Source organism: Procambarus clarkii, chromosome 75 (assembly GCF_040958095.1).
Source record: "Procambarus clarkii isolate CNS0578487 chromosome 75, FALCON_Pclarkii_2.0, whole genome shotgun sequence".
Lineage (NCBI taxonomy): Eukaryota > Metazoa > Arthropoda > Malacostraca > Decapoda > Cambaridae > Procambarus > Procambarus clarkii.
The window spans coordinates 14,286,536-14,309,559 of NC_091224.1; the positions used below are offsets into that span (position 1 = coordinate 14,286,536).

Sequence of the window (23,024 nt, forward strand, 5' to 3'; positions counted from 1 at the left end):
GTCGCAGCGAAAATTGGGTTACGACTCCACTTACAGTATTGGTTGTCTGTGGGACGGACTGTAGGCGTCTTTAAGGTTGGTCGACATTCTTGGACCTTGTGTGAGCCACGTATAAATATTGTGAGAAAACACGGTACTGAAACGCTTGTGTCAATTGTGAATTTGTACAACAAAATGAACCGAGAAAATTCGTTTACGCGAATTGTGTGAGTTGTGAGACATTATTGAACACCATCCAATGTTGACATTGTTTGGCAACGATATACAACGTGCGTGTAGGAGCTGTGATATAACCATAAAAAACTATATGTTTGGAAATGCTAAAAACCGTGCTTGAATAACAATAGTTTTGTACCTAAAGTGCATCTAATAATTCGCTATTATAATATAGTAAAACGTAAGTGTGAGAACGTGTTAAGTGAAGGACCTCAGTAACGAGACAAAAATATACGATTGACGCAGCGCCAGTTACGTCCTCGTGAGAAGGAGGATGTTATTTGTACTGATCACCCTACACGACTGAATTAGGTAAGATATAGTAGAGTTTTGTTAACATTGATTACGGGTTACTCATGCCCGTGCCACCTCTTGAGTGGCGTAATCTCCCCCCTAACAGATTCTTCTTTATCACATATACTTCCTTGCATATGATGGGGGGGGGGGGGGATGAGCTCTAGTTGCTGGGGTCCGCCTCTCGACCATGATTCGTCTAGTGTGATCTATATAGAAACTGCTTTAAATAAAACTGCATTCATTCATGGCGGAAAAATCAATTCAATATTCATTTGTCTTATTTTTTTGCTTATTCGTTTGTCAATTATAGTCCATGGGCCGGATTCAGGAAGGTACTTACGAAGGTTTTTCCTCTTAGCTAAGAACGTTTTCCCTCTTAGCGTCTTCAGTGGAGGCTACGTCCGTATTCAAAGAGCTACCCTAAGTGGAAAAACCTTCGTAAGTTCATTCCGGGATTTAATGTGTGGTTTCGACCACTCGTAGCTTTACGTAAACTGGATATAAGTAATTTTTTCTCTACTACATAACACTGAGATCGATTTATGATATTGGAACATGACCAAAATATTATAGCTGATGAATCTAGTGAAGAGGAGTCCTTCGTGTTAGTTATATATGCATTCTCTGTTTGAAACTTGAAGTAAATATGTGTTTGATGATAGTAGAATTAGTTTTATAATAGCAAGATATTATACCAGTAGTTATTAAGTAAATAACACTGGTGAACATGAAATATGAGAGAAGGTGATGAGCCCTGCCTGATGGGATCATTTACTATCACCAAATGCCCCTGTTCACCTAGTAGTAAGGGTGTACCTTAGCTATACATACCCATTTCTAATTTATTTAGTTTGGTTTTATTTTGAAATTAAATCTGGGTGAGACATAAATAAAATATGCTGCACAAATGATGTAGGTAAGGAGAAGGGTAAAAATGTCACAAACTTTATTCATTGAATACTTAAAGCTATAATTGTGACTATATAGATTATTAAAAAAGAGAGAGGGAAGTAGGGGTCCAAGACCTCTTCCTGTTATACAATTTGGGTGTGGAACAAGTAATTGTTTAGCTGGAATTACATTTACGGCTTCAGCGGGTAGGCGGTTCCATGGGTTTATAGCCCACTTGGCTGGAAAAAACATCTGTATTCAGTCCTACTTGAGAGAACATACTCTCCAACACTATATCTGTGATTGTCCTGTTATCAGTGACTTCATACCAAATGGTATGAGGTATTTTGAGCTCTGTAATTACTTCATACACTTCAGGAATATTGGAAGATATTCTTGTGCTGCACCCAGATTTTGCCAGTGGAGGCTAATAGATCAGCATTAAGTATTTTGTTCTCTCCTAATTCCATGTATGACTGGCCATCCTGTGAGGTGAGGATGTTGGATGAGCTTGTAGCTGGATTTTGATCTACACTGTGTGGTCCTTTATACAGAATAGGGAAGCAGCACATTGCTGTGTATACCTAAACATGTTTAAAAATACATTGTTTGAGAGGAGTCTTGTAGAAACTGGTAAGAGTAATTATAATATAATGTTTCCATGATTCAGTGCTTACCTCTTGTGAAAATTGCTTAGAGTTGTTTAGTCAGAGTTGATTTGTTTTTTGTATTGAGGCTGGTATTTTCTAAATTGATTCCATGTACAGTATGTCTAACCATCCTGTGAGATGGGAGTATTAGATAAACTTATAGCTAGTTTTTTATCTACACTGTGTAATATTCCATATAGAATAGGGTAGTAGTACATTGCTGTGTATACCTAATCTTCTTAATAAAAAAAATCGGTAATAAAGATATTAAATTATAGTTTGTATTATTACAAATTCAGTACTGTATTATCCTTATTAAATCATGTTGACCATGGATCATTAAGATCTCATGTTGATATGTAATAGTCATATTTCTTTTGAACTGCTAATTCATGCTAATCATTCATTAAATTGTGCATCATGTCTCAATTTTTCACTTCCTTGGACATACTGTACAGTACTAAAAGATAGGATAAAAATAAACCAGTAATATTTCTTTCATTATATTTTTCATTTAAATAACTGCATCAATATTTTTACAGCTGACAGGATTTGTTTTACCATACAGGTGCATTATTTGTTAAAAAAAAATTTGGTTTATTGTTACACACAATGGTGCTACATAGCCTTCCCAGCTTGGTGCCTTCTTTTAATACTTACTGATTAAAAAATAAATAATAAATACATTTTATTCAGGAAAAGTACATACAGTTGATTTACAAACATAATGTTGGATTTATAGACAGAGCTAGTACATACAATACCTAAAGCCACTAATACTCATAGCATTTCGGGCAAGGTGTGGGGGAAAAAACACTGACTAAAACTTAATAGTAATCGGGATTAGATATAAATTGTGTTGAAAGAAGGAATAAAAAATACAAAAAGGGGGTTTAACATAGCATAAATCAGCAATTGCACATGTTGGTGAACAGCGTTGTTTAAAAAATAGCAAGACATGGGTTGACATTTAGGAGGTAAGTTAGGTTACATGGAGTTAATTAGGCAGTACTTGGTTTAACTCTTAAACTGGTTGAGAGAGGTACAGCCTTTGACATGATTCGGGAAGTCATTCCACATTCTGGGTCCCTTGATTTGTAGAGCACTTCTAGTTTGATTACACACAGCCAAATTGAGTAACAGGAAGAGGTCTTGGACACAAATTTGTTCCATGCTAAATGTAGAGGAATCAGCTGAGTATTCCTCAAATAAAATAAGTTGCCTCAGCTTATAAGGTAAATAAAATAAGCATTTCTCAAATAAGTAGCTGCCTCACCTCACTGCCTTACTGCTACATAGCCTTCTCGGCATGGTGCCTTCTTTTGATAATTACTTGTTCCACACCCAAATTGTATAACAGGAAGAGGTCTTGGACCCCTACTTCCCTCTCTCTTTTTTAATAATCTATATAGTCATAATTATAGCTTTAAGTATTCAATGAATAAAGTTTGTGACATTTTTACCCTTTTCCTTACCTAACATCATTTGTGCAGCATATTTTTATTTTATGTCTCACCCAGATTTAATTTCAAAATAAAACCAAACTAAATAAATTAGAAATGGGTATGTATAGCTAAGGTACACCCTTACTACTAGGTGAACAGGGGCATTTGGTGATAGTAAATGATCCCATCAGGCAGGGCTCATCACCTTCTCTCATATTTCATGTTCACTAGTGTTTATTTACTTAATAACTATTGGTATAATATCTTGCTATTATAAAACTAATTCTACTATCATCAAACACATATTTACTTCAAGTTTCAAACAGAGAATGCATATATAACTAACACGAAGGACTCCTCTTCACTAGATTCACCAGCTATAATATTTTGGTCATGTTCCAATATCATAAATCGATCCCAGTGTTATGTAGTAGAGAAAAAATGACTTATATCCAGTTTACGTAAAGCTACGAGTGGTCGAAACCACACTTAAATCCCGGAATGAACTTACGAAGGTTTTTCCACTTAGGGTAGCTAATTGAATACGGACGTAGCCGCCACGAAGGCGCTAAGAGGGAAAGCGTTCTTAGCTAAGAGGAAAAACCTTCGTAAGTACCTTCCTGAATCCGGCCCCAGGGCGCCTGACAGCTGGGTGGACAGCGCTTCGGATTCATAGTCCTGAGGTTCCGAGTTCGATCCCCGGTGGAGGTGGAGACAAATAGGCAAAAGTTTCTTTCACCCTGATGCCCCTGTTCCCTAGCAGTAAATAGGTACCTGGGAATTAGACAGCTGCAACGGGCTGCTTCCTGAGGGTGTGTAACAAAAAGGAGGCCTAGTCGAGGACCGGGCCGCGGGGACGCTAATCCCCGAAATCATCTCAAGATAACCGCAAGCCGATAGCATGTAAAAATTTATGAATGCGTTTGTGGGGTCGGCCGCTGGATGTAATAGACTTCAGTAGAGGACGGGTTGTTGGTCAATGTTCTGAAGACTGGCTTCACTCGTGGATTTTAAACACACATAATTCCTTGTATACTCTACACAGACGCCGTCTTGTTGAATCGGCTCTGATACACAACGTACCCAACATGAACTTGAGTCCTGGCTTTGTTGCTGTTGACTCTTCTCTTTCACAGTATATACTCAAATGTTCTAAACTTTCTAACAAACATGACCTAACATAAGCTTACCCTTCCATTTATCTTTCCCTTTTTTTTCTCTTACGATCCGTCTTATTCCTATTACTATCCCCCTTTATTTCACCTTACCTTTCGTACCTCCTAAGATTTCCTTCTCCTCACCTCTCTCTCTTGCCTATATATTGCCTTCGCATCCTTCCCTCATCACATACAGGTAATGACTCCAAAAATCCTTCACTTACGGGCTCACCATAGCCCGTGTTACTTGGAACTTTATGTTCTGTGTAGCATTCAGTAGCAATCTAACAACATTCCCTTATTACAATCGACTTGAAAATGGTCCAGCCGGACGGACCGAAACGTCGTCGTCGCTTCACTTTCTAGTGTGTGGTCTGGTCAACATATTTCACCCACGTTATTGTGACTCCTCGACTGCACACATAATTCCTTTGGAACAAAAGAATGTAACAACCTGGACTATACAGTGAAGACGCCTTGGTTTATAGTGATAGTTTTAGTTAAAGGAAAATACCGTTTTTTTATTATGCTGAAAAATACTGACATACTGTTAACGCCTTTAGGGACGGTCGCGGGATAGGTGGTATTGGTGTGAGGATGGGGTGTTGTACGAGTATATTTTGGAATACGTAACCTTGGGTTTTTGTTGAATATCGTCGAATTATTTAGGCTACCGTGTTTCAGTTTTGTTCATTTGGCTCTGCTTGGATAATTTAATTTCCTTGATAAACTAAAATATCTTTGTTGTGTAGTGTCCCCAGTGGAGGTATATATAACGTTAAAGTACAATATATAGTGCTATATAATGTATAACACACTAGATTGGAGGTTGTCCGCCGGTATCCAGGTCCGTCTTTCTGTTTGACTTTGTATATTTGCCTCCCATTCTATTCCTTACCTCCCTCCCATTCTCCTTTCGTCCAGTGAATAGCTGATTCGCTATTACTTAAACTAGTGCTAAAGTCTTTGGACTCGGGGAAGAAAATATCAAATTCAGAATTTGTGAAGGAGGGCCTTGTGGCCGTGCCTCCTCCCCCCCCCTTTATGTCGTGGGGAGGCACTTGGACGATCCCGACCCTCCATGACACTCCCAATAAAATTATTTATCCTGTCAACTTTAATGAGGCTAGCCACAAGCGTCTGACCTCCGTTCTCGGTCAGATAGATATTACCTTATATAATATATTTATATGAGTTGGTAGTGAAGTCTATAATACGGTAATGGAATGATGGGAAATGAATATGGTGTTATATTTAATTTAAATGAACATTCTTTTAATAAATAAACTGAAAGGCTTCGGGATGTACATGAGCCCTTGTATAATGGTGGTGTGTTTAAGCCTAGTGCGTAGCCCAGGTGCTCGGGAACGTTATGTCGTGAGCCTTGATTATAATCAACTAAGGTTCGCTAGCAATCATGGAGCGTTCTTTGGTGTTGGTCTATCAACCACGGTAAAAATTTTAAAGGCCATCACGAGAGTTTACTGACCTGAACATACTTCCGGACTAAAATTTAATTTGCATAAATACCAGGAAGAGGAACTTACACTTCGCAGTGGACATTTTAACCCTCTGAATTCCAATACATAAATATATAAAAATGGGTTTAACGCCACTAAATAAGGGCTTTACTCAAGTCATTTGAACGCCATAATGAAATTCCCGGCGTAGAGCGCCAGGAGTGAGTAAAATATCATTTGTATGCATTATAAACCACACCACGAAGCCTAATGAATTTTAATATTAAATATTGTCTTAAAGGATACTTTTAAACTGAGAAGTCATACTTTTTTTAGTTATGTCTTTTGAAATATGACAAGTTATAGATAACAAAGTATGTGTGTGTGTGTGTACAAATTGGAAATGTTTATATACAATTTAACGTTTAAGTGACTGGCAATTCAACGAGCATAATGCAAAGCTGCTCATACACAAAGCACTAAACCCATACACATTGTGCCCATACACATAGCTGCTCATACTTACCCAAAGCCATTTATATTATATAAGTAAATTCTAAATGAAACTATGTTATGATACAAATGAATGTGTAACATAGAAAGAAAAGCGTTCTTCGGAAATTAATTTATTTCATAACGAGACATAAGGAAAAGGTGTCACACAAGGCATCAAAAGGAAGTTGAGGTCCACAGTGTGTTTAGGTTATACATCGGATAGAATAAAGTGTTATAGTTGCAAGTGAACCTCGTTGGCTGATATATTATGACTCTCTAGGCGTTTACTTTATTACTGGACAACAAGCACTTGTGTGGCCTTAATAACCTTCCAGAGCGGTGATTGCCAACAAGGGTTATGCAAAGTTTAACGAGGTAGATCAAGTGTTCCTCAAACAGAAAAGATTGGGAATCACTGCTCCAGATGTTGATAAGCCTAATGCTCAGCAAAATATTTTGTTTCACCTGTTATATATGTCTCATTATCTTTAAGACATCTGGAAAATAGACATGGATCCATATACACGGCGAGCCTCAATGGATCCCATAGCACAATAGTCAACGTCCACGACTCACAACCGAGGAAACCAGGTTTAATCCCTGGGGAAAGCAGAAACGATTGGGCAGTTTATTTTCACCTGATGTTTCTGTTCACATCGCAGTGAAATAGATACTCAGGATTTGGACAGCTGTTGTGGGTTGCATGCTTAGAAAGGTCAGTCGTTAGCCTCATGGGACTTAGATATAGGCTTTCTGTCCTCTACAACAGTAATTATTTAAATCCATAATGGACCACCTCAGAGAATGTGCAGCTCCCGGTTTATAGTACTTTGAAAAATCATGTGAACATCCAGACTTTGTATAGTCTAAGCACTGGGGAAATGCTATATTGAGGTCCATTTGGACCTGGTGCTCTATAGGTGTGAGCTCGTTGGGGATGGTGCTCTATGAAGGGTAAACGAAGGTCCTGAAGTATCTATGAAGCAAAAGTGGGAGTGTTCTCTGGCTGGTCTGGGAAAAGGTTGAGGGGGGGGGGGGGTCACCTTCCCTCCGCTGAGGGGAACCAAGACTGTCTCCAGGATCATGCTGGCTGAGGAATTTAACGATCGATGTGATGTTCGTTGTGTACCAAGACCAATCAACCAACCCGTCGGGACCCTTTTGAATGTGAATCAGATGATGGAACTTTGTCACCTGGTCACAAAATAAACATTTGGCGAGGCTGCTGACACGAGTAGTGCAAGATGAGATTCCTGGCGTCTTGGGGGATCCCTGGCGTCTTGGGGGATCCCTGGCGTCTTGGGGGATCCCTGGTGTCTTGGTAGATCCCTGGCGTCTTGGGGGATCCCTGGTGTCTTGGTGGATCCCTGGCGTCTTGGGGGATCCCTGGCGTCTTGGGGGATCCCTGGCGTCTTGGGGGATCCCTGGCGTCTTGGGGGATCCCTGGCGTCTTGGGGGATCCCTGGTGTCTTGGTGGATCCCTGGCGTCTTGGGGGATCCCTGGCGTCTTGGTGGATCCCTGGTGTCTTGGTGGATCCCTGGCATCTTGGTGGATCACTGGCGTCTTGGTGGATCCCTGGCGTCTTGGTGGATCCCTGGCGTCTTGGTGGATCCCTGGCATCTTGGTGGATCCCTGGCGTCTTGGGGGATCCCTGGCGTTTTGGGGGCATCCCTGGCATCTTGGGAGGATCTCTGGCGTCTTGGGGGATCCCTGGCGTCTTGGGGGATCCCTGGCGTCTTGGGAGATCCCTGGCGTCTTGGGGGATCCCTGGCGTCTTGGTGGATCCCTGGCGTCTTGGGGGATCCCTGGCGTCTTGAGGGATCCCTGGCGTCTTGGGGGATCCCTGGCGTCTTGGTTGATCCCTGGCGTCTTGGTGGATCCCTGGCGTCTTGGTGGATCCCTGGCGTCTTGGGGGATCCCTGGCGTCTTGGGGGATCCCTGGCGTCTTGGGGGATCCCTGGCGTCTTGGGGGATCCCTGACGTCTTGGGGGATCCCTGACGTCTTCGGGGATCCCTGGCGTCTTGGGGGATCCCTGGCGTCTTGGGGGATCCCTGGCGTCTTGGGGATCCCTGGCGTCTTAGGGGATCCCTGGCGTCTTGGGGGATCCCTGGCATCTTGGGGGTTCTCTGGCGTCTTGGGGGATCCCTGGCGTCTTGGGGGGATCCCTGGCATCTTGGGGGATCCCTGGCGTCTTGGGGGATCCCTGGCGTCTTGGGAGATCCCTGGCGTCTTGGGGGATCCCTGGCGTCTTGGTGGATCCCTGGCGTCTTGGGGATCCCTGGCGTCTTGGGGGCTCCCTGGCGTCTTGGTGGATCCCTGGCGTCTTGGGGATCCCTGGCGTCTTGGGGGATCCCTGGCGTCTTGGGGGATCCCTGGCGTCTTGGGGGATCCCTGGCGTCTTGGTTGATCCCTGGCGTTTTGGTGGATCCCTGGCGTCTTGGGGGATCCCTGGCGTCTTGGGGGATCCCTGGCGTCTTGGGGGATCCCTGGCGTCTTGGTTGATCCCTGGCGTTTTGGTGGATCCCTGGCGTCTTGGTGGATCCCTGGCGTCTTGGGGGATCCCTGGCGTCTTGGGGGATCCCTGGCGTCTTGGTGGATCCCTGGCGTCTTGGGGGATCCCTGGCGTCTTGGAGGATCCCTGGCGTCTTGGGGGATCCCTGGCGTCTTGGGGGATCCCTGGCGTCTTGGGGGATCCCTGGCGTCTTGGGGGATCCCTGGCGTCTTGGGGGATCCCTGGCGTCTTGGGGGATCCCTGGCGTCTTGGGGGATCCCTGGCGTCTTGGGGGATCCCTGGCGTCTTGGGGGATCCCTGGCGTCTTGAGGGATCCCTGACGTCTTGGGAGATCCCTGGCGTCTTGGGGGATCTCTGGCGTCTTGGGGTTTCCCTGGCGTCTTGGGGATCCCTGGCGTCTTAGGCCATCCCTGGCGTCTTAGGGGATCCCTGGCGTCTTGGGGGATCCGTGGCATCTTGGGGGGATCTCTGGCGTCTTGGGGGATCCCTGGCGTCTTGGGGGGATCCCTGGCATCTTGGGGGGATCTCTGGCGTCTTGGTGGATCCCTGGTGTCTTGGTGGATCCCTGGCGTCTTGGTGGATCCCTGGCGTCTTGGTGGATCCCTGGCGTCTTGGGGGATCCCTGGCGTCTTGGGGGATCCCTGGCGTCTTGGGGGATCCCTGGCGTCTTGGTGGATCCCTGGCGTCTTGGTGGATCCCTGGCGTCTTGGTGGATCCCTGGCGTCTTGGTGGATCCCTGGCGTCTTGGTGGATACCTGGCGTCTTGTTGGATCCCTGGCGTCTTGGTGGATACCTGGTGTCTTGTTGGATCCCTGGCATCTTGGGAGATCCCTGGCGTCTTGGGGGATCCCTGGCGTCTTGGGGGATCCCTGGCGTCTTGGGGGATCCCTGGCGTCTTGGGGGATCCCTGGCGTCTTGGGGGATCCCTGGCGTTTTGGTGGATCCCTGGCGTCTTGGTGGATCCCTGGCGTCTTGGGGGATCCCTGGCGTCTTGGGGGATCCCTGGCGTCTTGGTGGATCCCTGACGTCTTGGGGGATCCCTGGCGTCTTGGGGGATCCCTGGCGTCTTGGGGGATCCCTGGCGTCTTGAGGGATCCCTGACGTCTTGGGGGATCCCTGGCGTCTTGGGGGATCTCTGGCGTCTTGGGGTTTCCCTGGCGTCTTGGGGATCCCTGGCGTCTTAGGCCATCCCTGGCGTCTTAGGGGATCCCTGGCGTCTTGGGGGATCCCTGGCATCTTGGGGGGATCTCTGGCGTCTTGGGGGATCCCTGGCGTCTTGGGGGGATCTCTGGCATCTTGGGGGGATCTCTGGCGTCTTGGTGGATCCCTGGTGTCTTGGTGGATCCCTGGCGTCTTGGTGGATCCCTGGCGTCTTGGGGGATCCCTGGCGTCTTGGGGGATCCCTGGCGTCTTGGGGGATCCCTGGCGTATTGGTGGATCCCTGGCGTCTTGGTGGATCCCTGGCGTCTTGGTGGATCCCTGGCGTCTTGGTGGATCCCTGGCGTCTTGGTGGATCCCTGGCGTCTTGGTGGATACCTGGTGTCTTGTTGGATCCCTGGCGTCTTGGTGGATACCTGGTGTCTTGTTGGATCCCTGGCATCTTGGGAGATCCCTGGCGTCTTGGGGGATCCCTGGCGTCTTGGGGGATCCCTGGCGTCTTGAGGGATCCCTGGCGTCTTGGGGGATCCCTGGCGTCTTGGGGGATCCCTGGCGTTTTGGTGGATCCCTGGCGTCTTGGTGGATCCCTGGCGTCTTGGGGGATCCCTGGCGTCTTGGGGGATCCCTGGCGTCTTGGTGGATCCCTGACGTCTTGGGGGATCCCTGGCGTCTTGGAGGATCCCTGGCGTCTTGGGGAATCCCTGGCGTCTTGGAGGATCCCTGGCGTCTTGGGGGATCCCTGGCGTCTTGGGGGATCCCTGGCGTCTTGGGGGATCCCTGGCGTCTTGGGGGATCCCTGGCGTCTTGAGAGATCCCTGACGTCTTGGGGGGATCCCTGGCGTCTTGGGGGATCTCTGGCGTCTTGGGGGATCCCTGGCGTCTTGGGGATCCCTGGCGTCTTGGGGGATCCCTGGCATCTTGGTTGGATCTCTGGCGTCTTGGGGGATCCCTGGCGTCTTGGGGGATCCCTGGCATCTTGGGGGGATCTCTGGCGTCTTGGGGGATCCCTGGCGTCTTGGGGGGATCCCTCGTGTCTTGCGGGCGATCCTTGGCGTCTTGGGGGGATCCCTGGCGTCTTAGGGCATCCCTGGCGTCTTGGGGGATCCCTGGCATCTTGGGGGGGATCCCTGGCATCTTGGGGGGGATCTCTGGCGTCTTGGGGGATCCCTGGCATCTTGGGGGGGATCTCTGGCGTCTTGGGGGATCCCTGGCGTCTTGGGGGATCCCTGACGTCTTGGGGGATCCCTGGCGTCTTGGGGGATCCCTGGCGTCTTGGGGGATCCCTGGCGTCTTGGGAGATCCCTGGCGTCTTGGGGGATCCCTGGCGTCTTGGGGGATCCCTGGCGTCTTGGGGGATCCCTGGCGTCTTGGTGGATCCCTGGCGTCTTGGTGGATCCCTGGCGTCTTGGGGGATCCCTGGCGTCTTGGGGGATCCCTGGCGTCTTGGGGGATCCCTGGCGTCTTGGGGGATCCCTGGCGTCTTGGGGGATCCCGGGCGTTTTGGTGGATCCCTGGCGTCTTGGGGGATCCCTGGCGTCTTGGGGGATCCCTGGCGTCTTGGTGGATCCCTGGCGTCTTAGGGCATCCCTGGCGTTTTGGAGGATCCCTGGCGTCTTGGGGAATCCCTGGCGTCTTGGGGGATCCCTGGCGTCTTGGGGGATCCCTGGCGTCTTGGGGGATCCCTGGCGTCTTGGGGGATCCCTGGCGTCTTGGGGGATCCCTGGCGTCTTGGGGGATCCCTGGCGTCTTGAGGGATCCCTGACGTCTTGGGGGATCCCTGGCGTCTTGGGGGATCTCTGGCGTCTTGGGGGATCCCTGGCGTCTTGGGGATCCCTGGCATCTTAGGGGATCCTTGGCGTCTTGGGGGATCCCTGGCATCTTGGGGAGGGATCTCTGGCGTCTTAGGGGATCCCTGGCGTCTTGGGGGGATCCCTGGCATCTTGGGGGATCCCTGGCGTCTTGGGGGGATCCCTCGTGTCTTGGGGGCGATCCTTGGCGTCTTGGGGGGATCCCTCGTGTCTTGGGGGCGATCCTTGGCGTCTTGGGGGGGATCCCTGGCGTCTTAGGGCATCCCTGGCGTTTTGGGGGGATCTCTGGCGTCTTGGGGGATCCCTGGCGTCTTAGGGCATCCCTGGCGTTTTGGGGGGATCTCTGGCGTTTTGGGGGGATCCCTGGCGTCTTGGGGGATCCCTGACGTCTTGGGGGATCCCTGGCGTCTTCGGGCATCCCTGGCGTCTTAGGGCATCCCTGGCGTCTTGGGGGATCCCTGGCGTCTTGGGGGATGCCTGGCGTCTTGGGGGATCCCTGACGTCTTGGGGGATCCCTGGCGTCTTGGGGGATCCCTGACGTCTTGGGGGATCCCTGACGTCTTGGGGGGATCCCTGGCGTCTTGGGGGATCCCTGGCGTCTTGGGGGATCCCTGGCGTCTTGGGGGATCCCTGACGTCTTGGGGGATCCCTGGCGTCTCGGGAGATCCCTGGCGTCTTGGGGGATCCCTGGCGTCTTGGGGGATCCCTGGCGTCTTGGGGGATCCCTGGCGTCTTGGGGGATCCCTGACGTCTTGGGGATCCCTGGCGTCTTGGGGGGATCCCTGGCGTCTTGGGGGATCCCTGGCGTCTTGGTGGGATCCCTGACGTCTTGGGGGGATCCCTGGCGTCTTGGGGGGATCCCTGGCGTCTTGGGGGATCCCTGGCGTCTTGGGGGATCCCTGGCGTCTTGGGGGATCCCTGGCGTCTTGGGGGGATCTCTGGCGTCTTGGGGGATCCCTGGCGTCTTGGGGGATCCCTGGCGTCTTGGGGGGATCTCTGGCGTCTTGGGGGATCCCTGGCGTCTTGGGGGATCCCTGGCGTCTTGGGGGATCCCTGGCGTCTTGGGGGATCCCTGACGTCTTGGGGGATCCCTGGCGTCTTCGGGCATCCCTGGCGTCTTAGGGCATCCCTGGCGTCTTGGGGGATCCCTGGCGTCTTGGGGGATCCCTGGCGTCTTGGGGGATCCCTGACGTCTTGGGGGATCCCTGACGTCTTGGGGGATCCCTGGCGTCTTGGGGGATCCCTGACGTCTTGGGGGATCCCTGACGTCTTGGGGGGATCCCTGGCGTCTTGGGGGATCCCTGGCGTCTTGGGGGATCCCTGGCGTCTTGGGGGATCCCTGGCGTCTTGGGGGATCCCTGGCGTCTCGGGAGATCCCTGGCGTCTTGGGGTATCCCTGGCGTCTTGGGGGATCCCTGGCGTCTTGGGGGATCCCTGGCGTCTTGGGGGATCCCTGACGTCTTGGGGGATCCCTGGCGTCTTGGGGGATCCCTGGCGTCTTGGGGGATCCCTGGCGTCTCGGGAGATCCCTGGCGTCTTGGGGTATCCCTGGCGTCTTGGGGGATCCCTGGCGTCTTGGGGGATCCCTGGCGTCTTGGGGGATCCCTGACGTCTTGGGGGATCCCTGGCGTCTTGGGGGATCCCTGGCGTCTTAGAGGATCCCTGGCGTCTTAGTGTCTCATTGGAGTCGTAACTGATCTCTCATAATTTATTGAGAATAAGAGAGAGAACGTTGATGAGAAAAAAATATACAAAAACAAAGAGTAATGATAAAAATGAGAGACATTTTAATCCATTGCAATAGCGAATGTTCATTTAAAGTTAATTAAACGAATTGAATAATTAATTTAATGGTTCTAGACGCAAGTAATCAGAGATGACAACCGAACCTGCCATTACAGTGATTGCATTAATTATGAGCACATTGCTTTATGCGAAAAATATTACTTGAACGTTGTTATAAGTAAATATATTCGTTTTAAATGTTCGTAAAGAGCTTTATAAATACTATTACGTTATGATTAAATCACTAAACACGGAATTTTTATGTTAGTTTTTTTCGTTGCTGTTATGTGGAATAAAATTTGTTATACAGCTGTTTGTTATGATTTTATATGGCTATTGTTCTTATTATTTGTTTAGTTATTATTAGGCTCTTGTTGGTTTAACTACTGTTAACCTTTAATGTAATTGTTGGGTAATTTTACGCATTATTACACATGTAAATATACAACCCTGAAGAACAATAAAGCATAAAATGATCGTATTATAATGTTCATTACTCAAGGTCTTAAAAGGACACTAAGTAGACGAATTGTAGTAGTAGACAGGAGTAGACAACACGTCCCTGCCGTCCACTCCTGGCCTCATGATGTGGCCAACACCTCCCTGCCGTCCACTCCTGGCCTCATGATGTGGCCAACACCTCCCTGTCGTCCACTCCTGGCCTCATGATGTGGCCAACACATCCCTGCCGTCCACTCCTGGCCTCATGATGTGGCCAACACCTCCCTGTCGTCCACTCCTGGCCTCATAGTGTGGCCAACATCTCCCTGCCGTCCACTCCTGGCCTCATGATGTGGCCAACACCTCCCTGCTGTCCACTCCTGGTCTCATAGTGTGGCCAACATCTCCCTGCCGTCCACTCCTGGTCTCATAGTGTGGCCAACATCTCCCTGCCGTCCACTCCTGGTCTCATAGTGTGGCCAACATCTCCCTGCCGTCCACTCCTGGTCTCATAGTGTGGCCAACATCTCCCTGCCGTCCACTCCTGGCCTCATGATGTGGCCAACATCTCCCTGCCGTCCACTCCTGGCCTCATGATGTGGCCAACATCTCCCTGCCGTCCACTCCTGGTCTCATAGTGTGGCCAACATCTCCCTGCCGTCCACTCCTGGTCTCATAGTGTGGCCAACATCTCCCTGCCGTCCACTCCTGGTCTCATAGTGTGGCCAACATCTCCCTGCCGTCCACTCCTGGTCTCATAGTGTGGCCAACATCTCCCTGCCGTCCACTCCTGGCCTCATGATGTGGCCAACATCTCCCTGCCGTCCACTCCTGGTCTCATAGTGTGGCCAACATCTCCCTGCCGTCCACTCCTGGTCTCATAGTGTGGCCAACATCTCCCTGCCGTCCACTCCTGGCCTCATGATGTGGCCAACATCTCCCTGCCGTCCACTCCTGGTCTCATAGTGTGGCCAACATCTCCCTGCCGTCCACTCCTGGTCTCATAGTGTGGCCAACATCTCCCTGCCGTCCACGCCTGGCCTCATGATGTGGCCAACATCTCCCTGCCGTCCACTCCTGGTCTCATAGTGTGGCCAACATCTCCTTGCCGTCCACGCCTGGCCTCATGATGTGGCCAACATCTCCCTGCCGTCCACTCCTGGTCTCATAGTGTGGCCAACACCTCCCTGCCGTCCACTCCTGGCCTCATAGTGTGGCCAACACGTCCCTGCCGTCCACTCCTGGCCTCATGATGTGGCCAACACCTCCCTGCCGTCCACTCCTGGCCTCATGATGTGGCCAACACGTCCCTGCCGTCCACTCCTGGCCTCATAGTGTGGCCAACATCTCCCTGCCGTCCACTCCTGGCCTCATGATGTGGCCAACATCTCCCTGCCGTCCACTCCTGGCCTCATGATGTGGCCAACATCTCCCTGTCGTCCACTCCTGGCCTCATGATGAGGCCAACACCTCCCTGTCGTCCACTCCTGGCCTCATGATGAGGCCAACACCTCCCTGCCGTCCACTCCTGGCCTCATAGTGTGGCCAACATCTCCCTGCCGTCCACTCCTGGCCTCATGATGTGGCCAACACATCCCTGCCGTCCACTCCTGGCCTCATAGTGTGGCCCAGAAACCCTCGCATGTGGACCCACTTAAGACCAAAAGTGCAGCCAGTGATCGGGAACCATAACTTGGACGTAAGGGTCCAGTCAAAATATAGCCTTCTGACACTTAAAATTTATTGACACTGAAACTGAGAGGAGAGTGTGTGGGGGCAGGATGAAGGCTTGGAGAGAAGGACCAGGTGGATAGCTTAGGATGGAGAGGGAGGATGGATAGGAGGCGACCATAATCTAAGTGGAGGGAAGTATAGATGGAGGGAGAGATTTGTAATGGATGTGTGTGTATGTATTGTTACGGTGCCCTCTCCTATTCCTTTCGTTTGCCTGCTTTAAGAGTCATATCAGCTCTCCCTACTGATTCTCTGAGGTTCAGGGAGTCTATTGATATATGTGGCGACCAGACCGGCTGCCAGTTAAGGGAGAAAGTTACATTATAAGTTGTAAGTAAGGGGAAATTGGCGCCCTGATATAAAATGAAAGAGTATCCCCTAATGCAGATATGACGTTTTGGAAGGGACACTAGCCGATCGCGGATTGGCCGACTTAGGTCGCGGGCGACCAATCAGGGCCCGCCATGACGTCACCGAATGCCCCGGGCGGCGCCAACGTCAGAGTTGACCTGACCTTGGAAGCGAGAGGACGCACCTCGGTCAGGTCTCAAGGATTTGAGACTCTACAAGCCTTTCTTAGTGGATTAGTGCTGGCTATCGCAGCCCATCTCACGTATTGGAGACCCCGCGCTTCTGGGAAGCAAAAAGGAACCAAGTTTATTGAACAAAAGTGCCAAACTTGGAAAATATTCGGCGACGACGCTGGGCGGCGACGCTGGACGTTGAGGGCCTGGAAAGGTGTGGCGGGCAAGCCTAGCTGTGACCGGGTCACATCCACTGAGAATCTTGGAAGGACGACACCGTTCCTAGGACAAGGAGCCACGCCTTGTGGAAGGGGCGAGTGTGGGAAAATAGTGATTAGCTCAGCGCCCATCGATGAACCAGGATTGGGGCAGCTGAATCTCAGGGATTGGAACGGCGACGACGCGAAGGCTTCACGAAACCTGAGGACCTGTGGAACGCCCTGGATCGTCAAGGATCGACTCAGGAAGCGTGGGAACCTCACACCATCGAGGGACAGGCGTCGTGAGCCAGGAATGTAAGGTAGATCATTTTCCCTCCCATTACCCCTTGTGTGAGTAGGCTAGTTAGGCCACAATAGTTACTTATGTATGTGACAGCAGGACTTTAATACTTTAATAGTAGAATAGGCTGCAAGGCAGCTTGTGTCCAGGACTGTCAGAGGGGACAGTGTGTATGGATGGCAGGACAGTGAAGAAGAGGCGCCGACGTGGTGAAGAGGCCCTCCTGTGAGAGTGTGGGACTCCTGTCTTTCTGCCCAGTTGAAGGAGTGTTGGAGGTCGTGGAAGAAGAGGCTGACGATCTCCAGCCTTATTATCCTTATTTTCATATTCATGTATTACTTGTGATTGTATGTGTGTTCATGTAATTTGCGTCGGTAAATTCACACATTTTATCATTGTGTTTAAGTGTGCCTCCATTTATAATATTTCTCTATGAGCATACACGAAGGTTATCATAGTACCACCTAGGGAACACTACGTTCTCTATAGAAGTTCTTATTGCCTGGAATAAAGACAGCACGGACTTATATAAAAGTGTACCCTTAGCCATCCGATCAGTATCAGTGCCTGAATGGTGGCAACTATTAACGTGGTGGCTATAGAGAGGTAAAGCCACACAGACTTCCTGGGAGAGTACCCTGGGCCGACAGTCTAGTAGCAGATCCTTGGGAGTAGCAATCTTCTGGCTACAAACAATATATAATACACCCACTGAACTGCATTGCTGGGGTGCAGATATAATAACCCAGCTGGCGACCTTGTTAAGAAGAAGATAGAGAAGACAGGCGGGAAAGGAGTTCCTGCAACCTTTTTGTCTGGCAGGCAAGACTCAGGGAGGTTATTGTTATAAGGTAAGCCTGAGTCTTCCTTCACTCCTCCACGGGTCTAGGCCGGAACTGTTAACAGCAGTTTCCCCGTGTTTGACTGAAGGGCTTCCAGGGTGAATCAGTGGCACCCCCTTTTGAGGTGGAAGCAAAGACCTGCGGAGGTGGGCATTGTTGGTCCTCTCCTGTGTGACCAAGGAGACTCCGGTGAATCCCGGGAGTCGGAGGGGCTGAGTATTCGGCCTTTTGAGCCCCTAGCAGCTGAGTGCTAGCAGAGCCCCGGCCCACCCCCACGTGACAGTATACCAATTGGAATATTCTTTAAGACTAGTTGGTATTTTTAGAGGATATTAGTTTACCGAGAATATTGGTGTTAACAGAGAGAGAGAGAGAGAGAGAGAGAGAGAGAAAGAGAAAGAGAGAGAGAGAAAGATGCCTTGTCGCACATAATCTGTGTATTATTTTCGGGGTTAAAGGTCTTAAGGGTTATTATTAAATGTTTCCTCTGCCTGTCTATCGATCCTGCCTATTCTATCCACCTATTTAGCCTGTGATATTTTTTACTTAAGACAGTAGGACATGGACAGTAGGACACTTTGTGTGTGTGTGTGTGTGTGTGTGTGTGTGTGTGTGTGTGTGTGTGTGTGTGTGTGTGTGATAGAGTTAGATCAATGATTCTAGCAAGAATCTTATCTATAATTCTTATGTTCTTCACTTGGGAAGGAAGTTGATAAATGAACTCTTAAAAGTTAATGTTACAGATTAACCTGACCGAAGAAGACTGACAACGTGCTCAAAACTCTCCCGACACCAAGCGAAACGTCTTAAAACTGACGAATGTCGTCTATGCCTTCCTATGCCCAGTTAGAGAAGGTAGTACAGTGGTTATGTTCTTGATTCACAATCGGGGGATAACGGATTCGATTCCCGGGTGGAATGAAAATGGTTGTGCATTTTTCTTTTCCACCTAATGATCCTGTTTACCTTGCAGTAATTAGGTACACGGGAATAAAGCATCGTAGTTGCATCCTGGGGAGGGTCAGTAGTTCCACCTGGAGTGGGAGGGGAGGGGGATATCTCAGTACACAAGCGTTCTATCCCCGATAGCGGGAATTATATAACACACAGACAAGACAACATCTCCTACATGGCGCCTGATAATACACAAACAGCGAGAATCCACCAAAAAACATGATTTCTACACCCAACCAGACCATCATCAGCGGTATCTGAACCAACAACACAATTAGTGACAAAGACAACAACTTAACTAAAGGATTAGACACTAAGCTCAACATATCAAACAATCTCTTAACAGCCAGCTCACAGGACACCAGGTCATCCTCACCACCAATTCCTTGTATCCTCACACTGCCTCAGCCATCACTGGTCAGGTAGAGCACCTACATTCACCTCATCTTAGTAACATATTCAGTTGCTTCAGAAAACTTGTATCCACTTCTTCCCTTGAAGATGTTGACCGGCTCAGCGAAACTGATCTCTTATGGCCAGGCCAAAGTGTAAAGTGAGTTTTGTAGTTCATTTTTCAACTTCATTTCCAAGTAAAGAAAACCATAATTCTTTCTGGTTATCTATTATAAGAACTATAAAGAAGGATCTGCTTAGTATCTAACCTTTTTTGACATTCAGTTTATTGTCCACAACAACGTTTGTTATCAATATATATATTATGTTATATTTAGATATCACTACTGTCTCAACCTATCAGATCCATTCATTCAACAGATCAGATCAACCAATCAGAGAAACTAAAATGACAGAGCTCATCTGAGGACCCATAGAGATCAGGAAGGTTAATCTCGCCAAGCGGAAACAGATTGTGAATAGAGAGAGAGATTCGAACACCTGTCCCATCAACCCCCTCCCAAACCGCCAGTCAACCAATCCCCCTTAGTCACCCCCTACTTCCCGTTCACTCCATCTATCCCTATTCGATCGATCCAGGTACGATCTATCCATCCGAACCGGGTCCACTCTTCCTCGGTTCTAATTACTCTCCCCGACAGCCGCCCTCACCAATTGATAAGCGGTGACCCAAACGGCCACCCCCCCCCCCTCACCCAAACGAAAAGACCCCCCCCCCCACCATGACCCCACTGACCCCCTCTTCCCCCCCATCCCAGCAACCCCGGGATAACAACACACACATTACACCCGCTATCAAGCCTCCAATTCGATCAGTTCTCCATTTGAATTGCGTGAGATGAAGGGATAGGTGGATAGGTGGATTGGTTCGGGGTTAGGTAAATACCTGGATTGATTCGTAGTTAGGGGGACAGAGTTTGTCCCCCCCCCCTAACCACTGTCCCCGTGGTTAGGGGGACACAGTTTGGTTTGGTGAATAGGTTGACAAATGGATAGCTGGGGAGATGGATTAGTTCATGGTTATATGGATAGATGGCTGGTTTGTCTGATGGATTGGTTGGTTGACGGATAGGGGGATGGATGGGTGAGTAATTGATCACATGTCTATAGATGAAGGGTTGATTGGTTAGGTCAGACGAATTGAAGGATAGTCGGGAGGAACACACAGAGACAGACAGACAGAGGGATAGACATCAAGAGGGTGACGTCACCGGTAAGGCCAGATTTAAATTATATTTGATATCCATTTTAGGATCAAACAAACTGTTGTTAGATAATTACCTAATGATGAATAATATACTTGTTAATTAGAGCTTAAGTTGACTATCTGTTCCAGAAATATGATTAGTTGGTCACGCGAGCAAAAATTAGGATAACGTACACACATACACGCACGCGCGGGTGCGCGCGCGCGCACACACACACACACACACACACACACACACACACACACACACACACACACACACACACACACACACACACACACACACACACACACATGGAATGTGTGTGTGTGTGTTGATAAATGGAATGCATTAGGAAGTGATGTGGTGGAGGCTGACTCCATACACAGTTTCAAGTGTAGATATGATAGAGCCCAGTAGGCTCAGGAACCTGTACACCTGTTGATTGACAGTTGAGAGGCGGGACCAAAGAGCCAAAGCTGAACCCCCGCAAGCACAACTTGGTGAATACAAGTAGGTGAATACAACTAGGTGAATACAACTAGGTGAATACAACTAGGTGAATACAACTAGATCAGTACACATGCGAGGCCTCGCGGCTGATTGGACAGCGCTCAAGGGTTGTAGTCCTAAGGGGCCCGGGTTCAATTCCTGGCCGAGGCAGAAACAAATGGGCAGTTTCTTTCACCCTGATGCACATGTTCACCTAGCAATAAACAAGGACCTGGGAGTTAGACAGCTTCTACAGGCTGCTTCTTGGGAACGTTTGTTTGTGTATGTGTGTGTAATTACCTAAGTGTAGTTACAGGATGAGAGCTACGCTCGTGCTGTCCCGTCTTCCCAGCACACTTTGTCATATAACACTTTGAAACTACTGACGTTCTTGGCCTCCACCACCTTCTCACTTAACTTGTTCCAACCGTCTACCACTTTGTTTGCGAAAGTGAATTTTCTTATATTTCTTCGGCATCTGTGTTTAGCTAGTTTAAATCTATGACCTCTTGTTCTTAAAGTTCCAGGTCTCAGGAAATCTTCCCTATCGATTTTATCAATTCCTGTTACTCTTTTGTATGTAGTGATCATATCACCTCTTTTTCTTCTGTCTTCTAGTTTTGGCATATTTAATGCGTCTAAACTCTCCTTGTAGCTCTTGCCCTTCAGTTCTGGGAGCCACTTAGTAGCATGTCTTTGCACCTTTTCCAGTTTGTTGATGTGCTTCTTAAGATATGGGCACCACACAACCGCTGCATATTCTAGCTTTGGCCTAACAAAAGTCGTGAACAATTTCTTTAGTATATCGCCATCCATGTATTTAAAAGCAATTCTGAAGTTAGAAAGCGTGGCATAGGCTCCTCGCACAATATTCTTTATGTGGTCCTCAGGTGATAGTTTTCTATCTAGAACCACTCCTAGATCTCTTTATCAGAATTCTTTAAAGATTTCTCACATAATATATAGGTTGTGTGGGGTCTATGTTCTATTCCACATTCCATAACATGGCATTTATTAACATTAAATTCCATTTGCCAAGTGGTGCTCCATATACTTATTTTGTCCAGGTCATCTTGAAGGGCATGGCAATCATCTAAGTTTCTTATCCTTCCTATTATCTTAGCATCATCAGCAAACATGTTCATACAATTCTGTATACCAACTGGTAGATCATTTATGTAGACAATAAATATCACTGGTGCAAGAACTGAACCCTGTGGTACTCCAATTGTGACATTTCTCCAGTCCGATACATTGCCTCTGATCACTGCCCTCATTTTTCTAATAGATCGGTTAGAAAGGCGGGGTCCAAGAGCTTATAGCGTGGGAGGGATGGGATAGATGAGGAGAGGATGGATGGAGGTGAGAGAGGGAAGAGGGGCAAAGTAGTATGGGAGAGAACGGGAAAGTGGGTAGCAAGGGAGCCAAGGGGAGGGAGTTGTAAGGGAGGGAAGAGGAGGGAGTAGAAAGGGAGGGAAGAGGAGGGAGTAGAAAGGGAGGGAAAGGAAGGGGGTAGAAAGGGAGGGAAGGAGGGAAGGGGAGGGAATAGTAAGGGAGGGAAGGGGAGGGAACAGAAAGAGAGGGAAAGGGAGGGGGTAGAAAGGGAGGGAGGGGGAGGGAATAGTAAGGGATGGAAAGGGAAGGGGTTGAATGGGAGGAAAAGGGAGGGGGGGGGGGTAGAAAGGGAGGTAAGGGGGGGGGGAGGAGTACCTATCCTCAAGGCTCGTCTGATATCCTTGGCTGCACAACACACCTTTAGGCTGGACACGTAGAGAGAGAGAGAGAGAGAGAGAGAGAGAGAGAGAGAGAGAGAGAGAGAGAGAGAGAGAGAGAGAGAGAGAGAGAGACAACAAACACAGCTCAACAAAGGAGGCAACAAACACCTCAGGGAAGAAGAAAAAGGGAAAACAATTAAAAAAGGGAAAAATATATTACCTTCCCCTTTGGGTCACGAGAAATATTTCCAGCGCTCTCCTTCTCTCTTCCTTAACCCTCACTTCACTTCCTCTTCCTTTTCCTCTGATCCTCATTTTTCGTTTTCATTTATTGCTGTTTTTCT

The 23,024-nt window shown here is 48.8% G+C and overlaps 2 protein-coding genes across 2 annotated transcripts; both read right to left on the minus strand.

Moving 5' to 3' along the window:
* Positions 1-7,801: 7,801 nt before the first annotated feature.
* On the minus strand, positions 7,802-8,785 carry LOC138357013 (basic salivary proline-rich protein 4-like). The gene has a single exon (XM_069313546.1). It carries the CDS (start codon positions 8,783-8,785, stop codon positions 7,802-7,804), a length of 984 nt encoding a protein of 327 aa, XP_069169647.1.
* A 739-nt stretch (positions 8,786-9,524) lies between these two features.
* LOC138357014 (collagen alpha-5(IV) chain-like) lies at positions 9,525-13,199 on the minus strand. Its single transcript, XM_069313547.1, has one exon. It carries the CDS (start codon positions 13,197-13,199, stop codon positions 9,525-9,527), a length of 3,675 nt encoding a protein of 1,224 aa, XP_069169648.1.
* Between the last annotated feature and the right edge of the window lie 9,825 nt (positions 13,200-23,024).

Excerpts from the sequence above, each read along its gene's own strand:
- LOC138357013 (XM_069313546.1), bottom strand. The coding sequence starts at position 8,785 with ATGCCAGGGATCCCCCCAAGACGCCAGGGATCCCCCAAGACGCCAGAG.
- LOC138357014 (XM_069313547.1), bottom strand. The coding sequence starts at position 13,199 with ATGCCCGAAGACGCCAGGGATCCCCCAAGACGTCAGGGATCCCCCAAG.